At 51.4% G+C, this 12589-nt stretch overlaps 1 protein-coding gene across 5 annotated transcripts in view; it reads right to left on the bottom strand.

Moving 5' to 3' along the window:
• The window catches only part of HECTD4 (HECT domain E3 ubiquitin protein ligase 4), a 76736-nt gene that overhangs the window by 20183 nt on the left and 43964 nt on the right, over positions 1 to 12589 (bottom strand). For 3 of the 5 annotated variants that reach the window (XM_077309014.1, XM_077309015.1, XM_077309016.1), the window contains exons 30-46: positions 11900 to 12035; positions 11664 to 11805; positions 10478 to 10644; positions 9568 to 9714; positions 9162 to 9346; positions 8609 to 8762; positions 7386 to 7666; positions 6408 to 6597; positions 6244 to 6325; positions 5661 to 5863; positions 4133 to 4268; positions 3210 to 3392; positions 2682 to 2852; positions 2150 to 2319; positions 1213 to 1328; positions 385 to 488; positions 1 to 183 (exon numbers count right to left, since the gene is read on the bottom strand). In XM_077309014.1, the coding sequence (XP_077165129.1) occupies positions 1 to 183; positions 385 to 488; positions 1213 to 1328; positions 2150 to 2319; positions 2682 to 2852; positions 3210 to 3392; positions 4133 to 4268; positions 5661 to 5863; positions 6244 to 6325; positions 6408 to 6597; positions 7386 to 7666; positions 8609 to 8762; positions 9162 to 9346; positions 9568 to 9714; positions 10478 to 10644; positions 11664 to 11805; positions 11900 to 12035 (2750 nt within the window). The remainder of the gene's footprint in view (positions 184 to 384; positions 489 to 1212; positions 1329 to 2149; positions 2320 to 2681; positions 2853 to 3209; positions 3393 to 4132; positions 4269 to 5660; positions 5864 to 6243; positions 6326 to 6407; positions 6598 to 7385; positions 7667 to 8608; positions 8763 to 9161; positions 9347 to 9567; positions 9715 to 10477; positions 10645 to 11663; positions 11806 to 11899; positions 12036 to 12589) is intronic. The other 2 variants (XM_077309017.1, XM_077309018.1) reach the window with 1 other exon arrangement.

Here is a 12589-nt window from a genome sequence, read left to right as displayed (position 1 = left end):
CTGCACTGGGACACACGATGTAGCATAGATGAAGGTGCCACGGGGCAGCCCTCCGCCGGCGCTGGGGTCTGCAAGGAAGGTCACGGCCGTGAGGTGCGAGGAGAACATGCAGGCGCGCACCGGCGGGAAGACCCGGGAAGGACTCCAGGTGATTTCCTTTGGCTGAGTCAATAAGAAAAGGGTCTGCTTTAATTCTACACAACTGCACTGGGGATGCTGGATTCTGTGCCAATAAAACACAAGGGCCTGGTGCTTCTCTCAAAGGCACTCTTGGCAGAAGACTGCCCGGGCATGGGATACTTAAAACGCCCTGGCGTGACATGTCCCACTGCCTTCCCCTGGCCCAGAGGCAGCCTGCGACTCTGCCTTTGCTTGCATATTTACCTGCCTTCGATCAGCCTGGAGGGGGGGAGGGGGGGGACGAGCGCTATCCCGATACAGCATCCTTAGCTTTTCACACTGCACTTCTACGATCAGCAGCCGCTCGCCTGGGACATGGCAAACAAGACCCATCACAAAGCCTGCAGAGGCCCCGGCAGGGCTGTCAAGGTCACCCAGCATGCATTTCTAGCCCCCACCCCCAGAGCAGCTGAGTTCTGCAGGCTCGCCCGCTTTTAGCTAAGCAACGTTTTGCTAAGTACTTCAAAGAGGGCTTGATTCATTTGCATTCTGCTCTCTCTGCAAGGAGCTCAGGCTGGCCTGCCCGGCCCCTCCCAGCCTTCTCCGTTCTCTTATCCCAGCTATCACAGGTTAGGCCGAGAGCGAGCGAGAGCAGATTTCCTGGCCAGATTTGGGACTGGACAGGGAATGGAATCGAGGTCTCATTTCGTCAAAGACCAGCTCTTTATCCCAGTTGGCCTCTTCTCTGGAAGCTAGAACAGATGCCTACCCCTGAGACAAGCTCTTGGCTTTCTGTGCACAAACCACCCATAGCAGCCAGTAGGCCATCCTGTCCCCATGCCCCTCTGGGAGTCAACCAGACCCCTCGGAGCTCCTGTCACTTGCAAGAGGGCAACGCACGAGTGATTTACTTAACTGGCAGTACCTTAACATTATCATTTATTGAGGCATATGCATGTGGCATAACGCCTGTAAGATCAGGTCATGCCATAAAACACAGGCTGCAGTTGTGTACTAGTTCTTGATAGGTGGGTTTAAACGTTTAAAAAGAAAGAAGGGGTGAGAGCTGGGCAAAGAAGACCAAGCCAGTACCAGGGCTGCACTCCTGGGCCACCAGGTTAAGGACCTCCACGGCCGCTGGGCACTGCTGGATGAACTCTTCACAGAAGGAACTGTCTTCCAACAGCTGTGCCATCACCAGGCATGCTCTAGCAAGGAGGGGAGGCAAAGGTGAGCAAGTATTGCAAAACCACCCCAGAACACCCACAGGGCTATACAGGCGGCTGGCGGAAAAAGGCTTCTAGGCAAAGGACCAGCCTCTGGCCACCAAACCACCCTGAGTCGGCCGAGCCTGGGCCTTAAAGCCACTGACGGCTGCAGGGCCAGGCAGCGTTACAGAACCACGCTCTCTTGTGGTCAGTTCCTATCACACGCAGGCATTCAGGCAGAGGTAACATGTAACCTCCGCTTGCTTTCCTGAACTGTGCTGAAGCGTCATATTCCAAATACTGAATGTACCAAAATGTACTTCTTCCTCTCCAGAGCAAATCACGGGGGTGGGGTGGGGAACAAATGACTGATGGCCTGGCAAAAACGACCCTGGGCCCTCAGGCCTGCTTCTGAGCTTTTTGTTGTAAGCCGCCTTGAGTTGATTTGTTCAGGAGAGGCAGAGTATAAATTAAATAATAAACAAATAAACAAATAAAACCATAAATATGCATAGGGATGGATAAAGATGTGAATCTTCATTTAGAAATAAGGAGGCAGGATGCCTGTACTTTGGGGCAGGGCTGACAGCTACATCAGTGTTCAGTTCAGTGGCAGGCTCACCTGGCATTTCCACTGTGACCCTGGGAGAAAGCTGGCTCCCCCCCCCCCAGGGATGAGGGCCCAGCAGCAAGCCCTGTTCTAGCATTATGTCTGTCTTCACCTTAAGATGGCACTATGGACCCACCAGCCAAAACACCCAGCACCCAGACCCCGCCTCCCCCCCCCCCACTGCTCCAACACAGCCAAGCTATCCACTCACCTGGTTCTAATTTCGGCAAGGAGTCGGACCACTGCCATTACTGGAGTTGAGCCATCTCCTGTTGCAGGAAGTGAGGTATGAATAGATAGACTTCCCTCCTGAGGAAGCAACATGGACTGGACTGCATGTACTACCTTCTCAGTAATGGACAGTTTATGGAGAGGCAATGCCTGATGGTGGTGGAGGGGGCACGGTAAAAAGTTAAATTCAAGGCGTTAGTTTCTAGGAAATGAGGGAATTACCTGGAGTTATATATATATTGCTGTCTTTTACACACACTCCCCCCACACACATGCAAAACTTAAAAATGACAGACCAACAAGCTACAGGATACATCCACACGAAAGTTCTGTCAATTCTGTAACTTGGACCCAACTTTCCAACTGTCTGTGTTACAAAGTACTCCCAATTCCCTAAGTTGGCTTTAACAAAAACAAACTGGCCCCTTTTACAAAGTGCTCGCAATATACGTCTTAGCTTTAAGGTAACAAATTGGCATTGCACTGGACGTTGGATTTCAAGATGACCTTACCTCTGACCTTGGAACACAGAGCCTAGATAATGGAATAGTTAAAATGTCTGATGCCTGGGAGGTCTTTCTACCGTCTATACTGGTAGGTGGGAATTTGACCGTGGCTATACCTTCCTGCTCGTTAATCGATGCCACTACTCCAATGCTTCCGGCTACCCCCCTACCCAAAACCTATAATTATGAGAAAGAAAGAGGGGGGGGGGGAGAGAAGAGACCATTTATGAAGGAAGGGAAGATGAACGTAGGATTTCAAACTAAATGCTGATGCTTCAGTATCAAACACAAAACAGAAGAATAGGAGGAGAATCACTATAACATCCAAATCGTGAGGTGTTTTCCAAAGCAGGGGAATACTGGAGGCCACAACACTGAGAGATGAGCCAAGAAGCGCCTCGGTTTGGCTCTGAACTAAGGATTACAGCCCGAGGGACGTGCAGGGCTTTGAACATGAGCATCCTGCAACACAGCCCAAGGACGGCCCAAGGTCAACACAATGCCCCGGGGAACCAAGACAGTCTGGCCAGTCACCTGTACTTCGGAGCCGATTTTGATGGTCTCCTTGAAGCCGCCCAGAGCACAGAGAGCAGCTACCGCCTGGCGAGCAATCCTCTGAAGTTTGGCCAGCTTTCTCCCGCTGCTGCTGCCATTCTCCAGGATGCTTTCGGCATACTTCCCAAGCTGAGGAATGTACATCAGGGCACGCGACAGGACCTGTGGCCGGTTTTGACAAAAATGAGACCTTACGAAATGTAAGGACTTAAATTGTGACAAGTCATCAGGCTACGTGTACGGATTGTTTGATTAGCTGAATGCGTATAAGCCTCTGGGGGCATTTTATTCTGCTTTACTCTCGCCAGTTAATTTTCAACTCTTTGCTGTATCTTTGACATTTTGTAGAAATATTATTAGTCCTTTATTTGTGCTCTTCATGATGTTCTGTTACTGCTATTGTTACTATTAGCCATAATTGCCGCTAATAAATAGCGTTAAATGAACATTTTTGTTAAGTTTCTCCCTTATGCAGAGTAGGGCTGTGCGTTCCGGCGCGCTCCGGTGAGCACTGAAGCCCTAGGTGGCAAGCGGCGTGGAGACACAGAGCTCTGTGCCTGGGTGCAGGTGCCGGCTGGCGTCCTGCTACTGTCCTTCCGGTTCCCTCTGTGCCGCTGGCCCCCTTGGGCTTCGGTGCTTGCCGAAGTGGCCAAACCGTGCAGCCCTAATGCAGAGCCACAAGTAATACTCTCGCTATCGATAATATTCCCTCCTGCCTTGAAGGTACAGGAGCAGAGCATTCGCTCTGCATGCAGGAGGTCGCGGGTTCGGTCCCCTGGTCAACAGACCATTCAAGAGCTGCAGCTAATGGCCTGATCCAAAAGATGGAAATGTGGAGTGCAGCCCAAGGGAATGGTGGACTATTTCTTTTTTAAATTATTATGTATTAAGCCCTTGCTTACTTTCTCAGCGGTGGTTGTCCATATCTGGGCAGCATTGGATTCGGGAGCCATCAGCAGGCTGTGAAGCAAAGCAATCACCTCTGCTGCCATGCTGTTAGCAACATGGCCACTGATGAAGGGCCGCACAGGGTCAGTCCTGTTGAGGAAGGCAGATGCTCTGGTCAGCTCTGGGCAGGGAGGTGGAGATGGCTGGGCAATATATTCAAATGCCCTGGAAGCGTGAAGCGCTTTTACATACCCGCAGGAAAACAAAGGAAGCCCAAAGAAAAACCCTTCAGCTAGCCTGAAGATGCATCTCTGTATGGCTTGGGAGGGCATCAGAGCCTTGGGCAGGTGACAGCCAAAATGATCAAAGCTTGAGACCTCTGCCAGGTTTAAGCTGCTTCTGACAACACACTCCTAAAGACTGCTTCCAAAACCAGTACTGGCTGTATGTTAAGACAGAACCCAAGCTGCACAGACAGCAGTAGGCAGGATGGCAGGATGACCTGCGTGCAGCAGGCAGGGAGCTATTTGATCCCCATTGCCCCTATGTCACCTGGCTGAATTGCCACTGTTGTCAGCAATCAGCCACTGTTGCCACTGTTGTCAGCAATCAGCCCCCCCCCCCATTTATGGCCTACAGAGGCAGAAATACCTCTCCATACGTCACCCCGATTTCTTAGCATAGGGCACTGTTTGGACACCAGCCAGGCATGAGCCTGGGAAAAACGCCTCAAAGCGGGCGTGAGAAGCATCTGGCTGGCTACTACGCCATCCTTGCCCTGCAGAGATACATGACTTTCGAACAAGGGGTTGCCCAAGACCTTTTGATTCACTCAGCATAATCCCATCATCAGCCCAGCCTCACTTTGGTTCACCCGTACCCCTCGATTAAGTAGCAATTAGCCAACGCTTAAATCTATTTATCTCCCCAATTGCCCATTCCGGTTCGGTACTTGCCTTCATACCTTTCTTGTCTGCCACAGGTTAAGCCATTTAGTAGTAATTGTTTTCAGGCAAAAGCCTCATCCCAGCCTGAGGGTACCATTTGCCCTATAACTGGACCACCTTCCTGCCCCAGCAGTGTGTGCCTGCCCTGGATCCATCCTCCCTTTTCTCTCTCGCTTCTCAAAACACCGGCCGCTTTGCTCTTCAACTTACTGCTTCCATGGACCTCTTCTCTCCCTCCCCTAGAATTGCTTTCTCCCTTTCCTCTCTGTGTTTCTCTTAGTTAGTCCTTGCTGTGTGTGTTTATTGCATGTGTTTTGTTTTATTTTTCCTCTTTTTAATAAAACTTTCTGATTTGACAGTCCTCATAAGGGAAAAGTTCTGGTTTACATAGGTGGAGAATCCCGGTCACCACCTCTCGCTGTCTCCCTTAGCTAATTCCCCCAACTCAATTGAAGACTGCCTCTTTGGGTGACGCCATCGTCACTGGGTTTAAACACGACCAGAACAACGTCTGCTATGCTGAGCGAACCCTTGATTCAGTTTTTGCTGAATTTTGCCACACAACCACGCTCCACGTTCTGCAGAGGTCTCCGACCTGGCAAGCTCGGAATTCCTCTCCCTGCAAATGGAGGTCTGGGCTGTTTTCTTCTTGTCGCCGGTCGACAGGCCGCTGCTGCTTTCGGGATTCGCAGCCTCTACTGGCGGCCCCACGCTCACGATTAATCCGGACTGGGCCCACTTGGTCGCCTTCCGCAGGGCTGCAGCCGCCTCTTCGGTGATAACCTCACAGGAGCCGCTCTGAAAAAGACAGAAATGCCCTTGCAGCTCTCTGCAGGCTGGGTCCGCACTGGCCAATATTTGTGAGTTCTGCAGACCCAAAATATTCTATGGAAGGCCTCCTGCAAAGCGAACAGCTGCTACCAAGCCCGGTTTTTTCATGCCAGATGAAGCCTTACTTGGTTCACCCAGGCTTCCTGCCGTGTTTGTTCCACCATGTTCCACCCAATACGATAATGTCATTAGATATTAAAATTACCCGTTTCAAACTAGTGCAATTAAATAAAGCCCGGATCAGCCAAAGGCCACTCTTCTAGAAACAGGACGTCCAGATTCTTCCTTCCCGGTCTTTGAGGAAGGGGTGAAGCGACTGAAACGTAAGCTCTTTAGCGCCCGCTTACCTTAGTCATGTCTCGATCCATTTTCACCACCTTCTCCATATTGGCTCCTGTTCCGAGTCTAAATGGACGGCCTTCTGAGCTACTGCAAAGGGAAGGATACGGCACAGCGTAAATGTGGATGCCCTAATACAGGCTTTTAATTGCAGCCGTTGGGGCAGGGTTACCTTAGCAACGGCTGGAGGACTTCGTGAGACGACTGGTCTTCCCGCTTATGAATAAAAATGGAAAGTTTACCGTCCACAGCCTCACTCTCTTCTCCTGGATCTTTGTCCCCTTTCAGGGAGCCTTTGGGACTGGCTTTTGTCAGAGAGGTATCAGGCTCAGAAGCAGTTGGAGAAAGAACTGTCTGACATCCTGCAAAAGCAGGGAGGAAAAATAAGCTCCAAAGCAGCACCCAAAAACACAGGAGACTATTTCAGGCAGTACGGACCCTGATCCAGCCCATCCCCCTCCCGAGCCCAAAGGCTGGGGGTGAGTGGGGGTGGAAGGGGCCAACTCGGCTCGTTTTTCAGGGCAAGAGACAGTCAGAGGTGGTTTGCCATGGTCTGCCTCTGCTCAGCGACCCTGGACTTGGTCTCCCACCCAAGCACTAACAGGGCCAAGCCTGCTTAGCTCCCGAGATCAGATGAGATGGGGCTAGCCTGGACCATCCAGGCCCAGGTGGGAAGCAGCATTTAAATCACAATCCCCCCATTACCCTGATCAGTTCCGACCTTGCAGCGTCACACCACATAGTATCCTCACTCACAAAACGCCACTGAATAAGAAGGCCTCACACAGTGCTTCTGGCAAAGACCTGGGTTTTAGTGAGTCTCCAAGGGAAGGGAGAGGGACCCCTCTATAAGCACTCCTGGGGTCATGCATGGTTTGCTAAGGAGGGCTTTCCTAGTCCACCTTAAAGGCCAGGCTGCAACAGAGACATGGAGGCCCTATTAGAAAAGCTGGGCCCAGGTGGTTTGCAGAGCTGGGGGGAGCCCTGTGGCACAACAGCAGAAGCGAAGCTGGGGACAGCAGCATTTTGCACCCACTGCAGCCTCTGAACTCTCCAAGGTAAAAGGGCGATCCCATTTTGGATTCTCAGGCAACACGGATTAGTTTCTCAAACAATCAAGGTGGTAACGTAACAAGGTAACATTCCCTACCTGGTACCACGTAATCGGCCAGTTTTGCTAAGAGCAGGGAGGCAATTTTGGAGGCTGGGTCACTGGGGTCATCCTGCTCACTGTTCAGGGAGGGCACCGAGTAACTCCAGGGAGGCAATTCGACGTTCCCGCAGTCCTCGACGCTCATCAGTGGCAGAGCGGCACGGCAGAGTTGGAGGATGATGAGGACCAGCTTCGGAGAGGGGCGCTGGTCCAACAGTAGGGACAGAAGTTTGGACACGCAGGCTGGTTGACTCAGGATTGCTTTGCCAATGTGACTCCTGGAAGAGCAAAAGATGGCTAACTTGACATGCACATAGGCAGTTCCACAGAGCATTAGGAAAGGAACTGAGCCTCAAACCCTCACTCAGCACGAAGCTCGTTGGAGGACTCCGTGTCAGTCACACTTCCTTGGGCTTGCATACCTTGCAGGGTGGTTGTGAGGGTGCAGTGCATATTAGCTCAGACCCCCAGGAAGAAGGGGGAGGCATCAATGTTAGCATCTCCAGAGACATATAACATGGTCTCTAGGTTGGGGAGCCAATATATCTCACCTCTCTAGAAAAAGTCTCTCTACGGTGATTTGATTTTGTGCAAAGTTTGTGCTTTTGCAGCTGGATTTTCCCCAAAATGCATTACTCAACATGTGCTGAATGCTAATTCATTCTCTTTCCTTTGAAAAGTAACACTGAGGGCATGTTAGAGCACCACTTATCCCATTTTCATCCTCATGAGAGACAGAATTGGTTACCAACTTGATAAAAATTCATCCTACACGGCCATGGATAAAAAGAAAACCGCATTAAATCGATGCCTGCCGCTGTGTCATTCCCAACGCCCTGACACCTAAGCGTGAGAAGGGAGAGACATAACTGCAGGGGCAGAATTGACCTTGAACAGCCACAAAATGTTAAGAGGTGTAAGAGATGTGAAAAACTACAAGTGTGGGTTTTTGACTCTGCCCATCCGCCGGAAAAAGCAAGGATTTGGGGCCAGCTGCTTGAAACTTAACTTGTTCCGTGGTTCACAACAGCATTTCAAAGCAGTATTTTAAAAAGTTCTATTGCTGAGGTTAATGAAACCATCTCCATCCTGGTTCTAGGCCTTGCAACAGAATTAAGCTGTTCTACTGCTACCGTTGCTAAAGCCAAACCAGCTCTCTGCTAGAAAAGCGGACTATAAAATGAAGCAAATAAATAAATAAAGCCAGAACCGTGCTGTACCTCGACAGGTCATTCAGAAGGCTGAGGACGTCTTGCAGGGCGTCGTTTCCAGCTGCCTGGTTGCCGCAGCACTCGGTGGCTCGAGCCAGATGGTTGGTTAAAAGACTGGAGACTTGGCGAGCGAGACCGGAGTGCACAGCCTCCGTCGACCCCCCTGCAAGTGGAGCACAAAAGCAACCAATGGGACCCAGCTGAAATGCAGGGGGAAGTCACTCAGGACACACCCCAGCCGACAGCACAGTATTTTGAAGTGGGGGTCGTCTTGTTTGCTTAAAAATATTTTTGTAAAGAAAACCTGAGCAAGTTGTGAAGCACTAGCATTTCTGAGAACAGCCCTGTTTGCACAGAAGGACACGCGGCCAACCACAAAGGTTGGCTCAGCTTTAAGACCCCAAACGGCCGCTTCGGTTGGGGGATGAACGCTCAAGAATGAGGCTGTAGAGCAGGGGTAGTCAAACTGCGGCCGTTTGCAGAATGCAGACTGTGACCCATCTCTTGCCCCTGCCTTTCCACTAACTTTTGCTCTCTCAGGGGAGCAGGCAGACCCCCTTACCTTCTTCCTTTTCCCATTCGACACAACGGTTGGCCAGCACTTGGAAGGCAGCCCAAGCCATGGTGGCCACCTTCTGCTTCTTCGTCTGCTTCTCGCTGGAGCTGGATTCCGTCTGGCTGCTTAAGCTGCACAGCCGATCCATGAGCTGGACGAGGCCGCTGCGCACCAGGCACTTCTCCTCGCTCCTGCCCCGCGACACCAAGCACAAGGACTGAGCCACAAGCAACAATTCACGGAATCACAGAGCAGGAAGGGGCCTCCTGGGTCATCCAGCCCAGCCCTCTGCACTAGGCAGGCCACTCCCAACCCTCTCGCTCACCCACTGTACCATGCAAAAAGAGACCCCACTGGGAGAGATCGGGTGCAGACGCAAGGGAAGTGGTTTTCCTCCACGGTGCAGGCCTACCTGGTATAAGGAATGGTGCACAACAGGCCAATGCTATTGGCGCAAGCAATGGGGTAGCGAGCGCAGAGCGCCACCACTGATGTCATGGTCTCTCCAAAGGCTTCTTGCACTTGTTCCACCATCCCGCCGCAGGTGAGCTCTTCAATTCTGTGGAGGAATCAAACGGCTGAGGGAAACCTCCAGTACAAGCAGCCCCCAAGCTCCTTGCAAGGAATTCAGGATGCAAAGGAGAGGCGGGAAGGATCACAGCTTGCTCGCACTGGATGGAACGGGGAAAGTGGCACATGAGCCCTGTAATAGCAAACCTATCGATTAAATCAGCACATTTCAGCTGCCCATTTGCAATTCACACCCCCTTGAAAGGGCTTTCAAGTTAAATAGTATTGCTCCAAAGAACAGAAATCAACGCAAGAAAGATAAAGAAATGCAATTAGTTAATCGGAAAGAGAATACGGCAGAAGGCCTGTCTTCCACTACCGACTTACACTGTGTTGCACCGTCTCCCCGTCTTCCCAGGGAAAGTGGGCTGCACTTACCTGCAGCTGATTCTCTGGTAAGTGCACCTGCATAAGCCAGCTGGGAACATTCTGAAGCTTCTTTAAAGTGCAAGGGACTTCCCACACCCAAATCCTTTCCTTTACATAGTGCAAGGACAGCGAACACACATCTCTTCCCTTGGTTCTTCTAAGCTGCTGCAGGAATTGACCTTAGAGAGCTCCCAGTGGGGCAGTCAACCAACCACCAGCCATGTGCTCCCTCTGACATGGTCTCCCCCATAAGCCAGCCGTGTGCTTCTCAACTGTCCAAAGCACACGCATAACGAAAAGAGCTCACTTTGCCAGTCCCTGTTCTCTTTCAGGAAAGGTGTTCTAGTCAGCCTCCCTCAACTGAGTTTTGAAGAGGAACTAACCGTGGGCCCCCTTGAAGCACCATTGTGACCGGACCCACAAGATGCGTCACGCCACCGACGCGAACGGCTGCGGTCAGGAGCTCCCGCATGTGCACCAGGGCCTGTTTCCTGGTGTTCCCCCGCCGCCACCTGGTCTGAGCAGCCAAAAGGAAACTGCTGCTAGATACCTAGGAGAGAAGAGAAGTTTAGCTAGATTGTTAGCTTCGGTCTCTTTTCCCGGGGGGTTGCTTCTTGGTCTGCAACAGAACAGCTGGATTTGAGTCCAGAGGCACCTTAAAGACCAACAAGATTTTTTTGGGGGGGGGAGTTAAGCTCAAAGCTCCCTAGTGAAGTTATCTTTGTATCTGGTGAATGGAGCACTGACTCCTGAAAGCTTGTACTCAAAACACGTTTAAGGTGCTACTGGACTCAAATTTTGCTACAACATTGTTTTTGTTTGACTAACGTATTGAAGGCGCAACAGCTAAGCGGCTTCCCTAAAATGAGAGCGAGTGTAGTGCAGTGCTAGTGCCTGGCTTTGGACTGAAATGCCCGCTCCCCTCTGCTCCCCACTCCCCAGGCAGCCCTAGGGAAGCTGCCCTCTCACCCTCAGCCGATGCATCTGCAATACGACAATAACAACAACAAGTCCTTCAGGACTGCGGAAGGCACTGAAAAAGGATAATGTGTGCAGGGGGCACGGACAGCTCTACATAAGCGCTTCTGCACCCATGGCTATAGTTTCGGAGAGCAGACATATTGGGCTGCTGCAGAACAGCTAGGCTGGAGTCCAGGAGCACCTTACAGACCAACAAGATTTTGGGATCATAAGTTTTTGACAGTCAAAGACTGTGAGCAGGTGGGCAGAAGGGACTGTGTCAGTGCTTGGCTCTTGTGGCCCTTCCTTGCATGCCCAGAGAAATGCCGACCACCACTTTAGGGTCAGGAAGTGAATTTCCTCCAGGTCAGATTGGCCAAGGGAATTTGGCTTTTTTGGGGGGGGAGTATCATCTGGGCATGGAATTGGGGTCACTCCGGGTGGGCAGGTAGTTGTGAATCTCCTTCCTTCTGCAGGGGGTTGGACTAGATGACCCTTCCAACTCTATGATTCCAAGTTCCACTTGTCTGGCGTCTAACAAAGGGAGCTTTGATCCTCCAAAGTGCTCCCGGACATTACGACTAGAGTCCTCACGATGACACGACTTACTGCCTGGTCAGGATTCGTCCCAATGAAAGCAAACAACTGCCCCAGTAAGACGCTGTATGTGGGCTTATCTCGGCTGTCCTCAACGGTCAGGGACTGAAGGAGAGTGAAGGAGCTGCTTCGATGACTGGCCACGTGGCGCCTCCTGAAATCCAATTAGGAAGAGGCTAATTGTACTGATATCTGGAGTTTTAACACAGACTGTGCTTTAAAGGGGACTCAGAAAACCAGGCACTTACCTCTGGCTTGACCTGGTGAACTCCAGATCTTCATTTGCAATCATTTCAAGGTCTGATGGGGCAGACATACTGCGGAGAAAGACAGGCTGGCGGACAGCGTGGGAAATCACCTTTGTTTCTGAAGCCGATTTACAAGCTGCAGGGTCAAGAGAACAGAACGACAAATAGCTTCTAGACCCTCCAGGACGACATTTTAGGAAATCACACCCTGAACCTCACAAGAGCCCTGCTGGATCAGACTGCTGAGGGCCCATCCAGTCCAGCATCCCGTGTCACACAATGGGCAACCTCTTCCTTTGGAGGGCCAATCACAAGGCATAGAGGCCGAGGCCTTCATAAGAACATCAGAAGAGCCCTGCTGGGTCAGACCAGTGAGGGTCCATCTAGTCCGGCATCCTGTCTCACGCAGTAGCTGACCGGTTCCTCTGGAAGACCCACAGCAGGGCACAGAGGTCTTCCCCTCTTGGAAGTTGCCTCCTGGCCCTAGGATTCAGAGGCTTAGTGCCTCTGACTGTGGAGGTTCCCCTCAATCACCATGGCTAGTAGCCGCTGACAGACCTCTCCTCCATGAATCTCTCTATAAGAACCATAGGTCATGCGGTTCTCCGTTTGCCTCCCCACCTAACACGTACAGCACGTCTGGATGACTGATATACAAAAGGACGGAGAGAAAGAGGCATGTGATGAATT

The sequence above is a fragment of the Paroedura picta genome, chromosome 13 (genome assembly GCF_049243985.1).
Source record: "Paroedura picta isolate Pp20150507F chromosome 13, Ppicta_v3.0, whole genome shotgun sequence".
Classification (NCBI taxonomy): domain Eukaryota; kingdom Metazoa; phylum Chordata; class Lepidosauria; order Squamata; family Gekkonidae; genus Paroedura; species Paroedura picta.
This window is presented reverse-complemented; position numbering and strand designations above follow the sequence as displayed.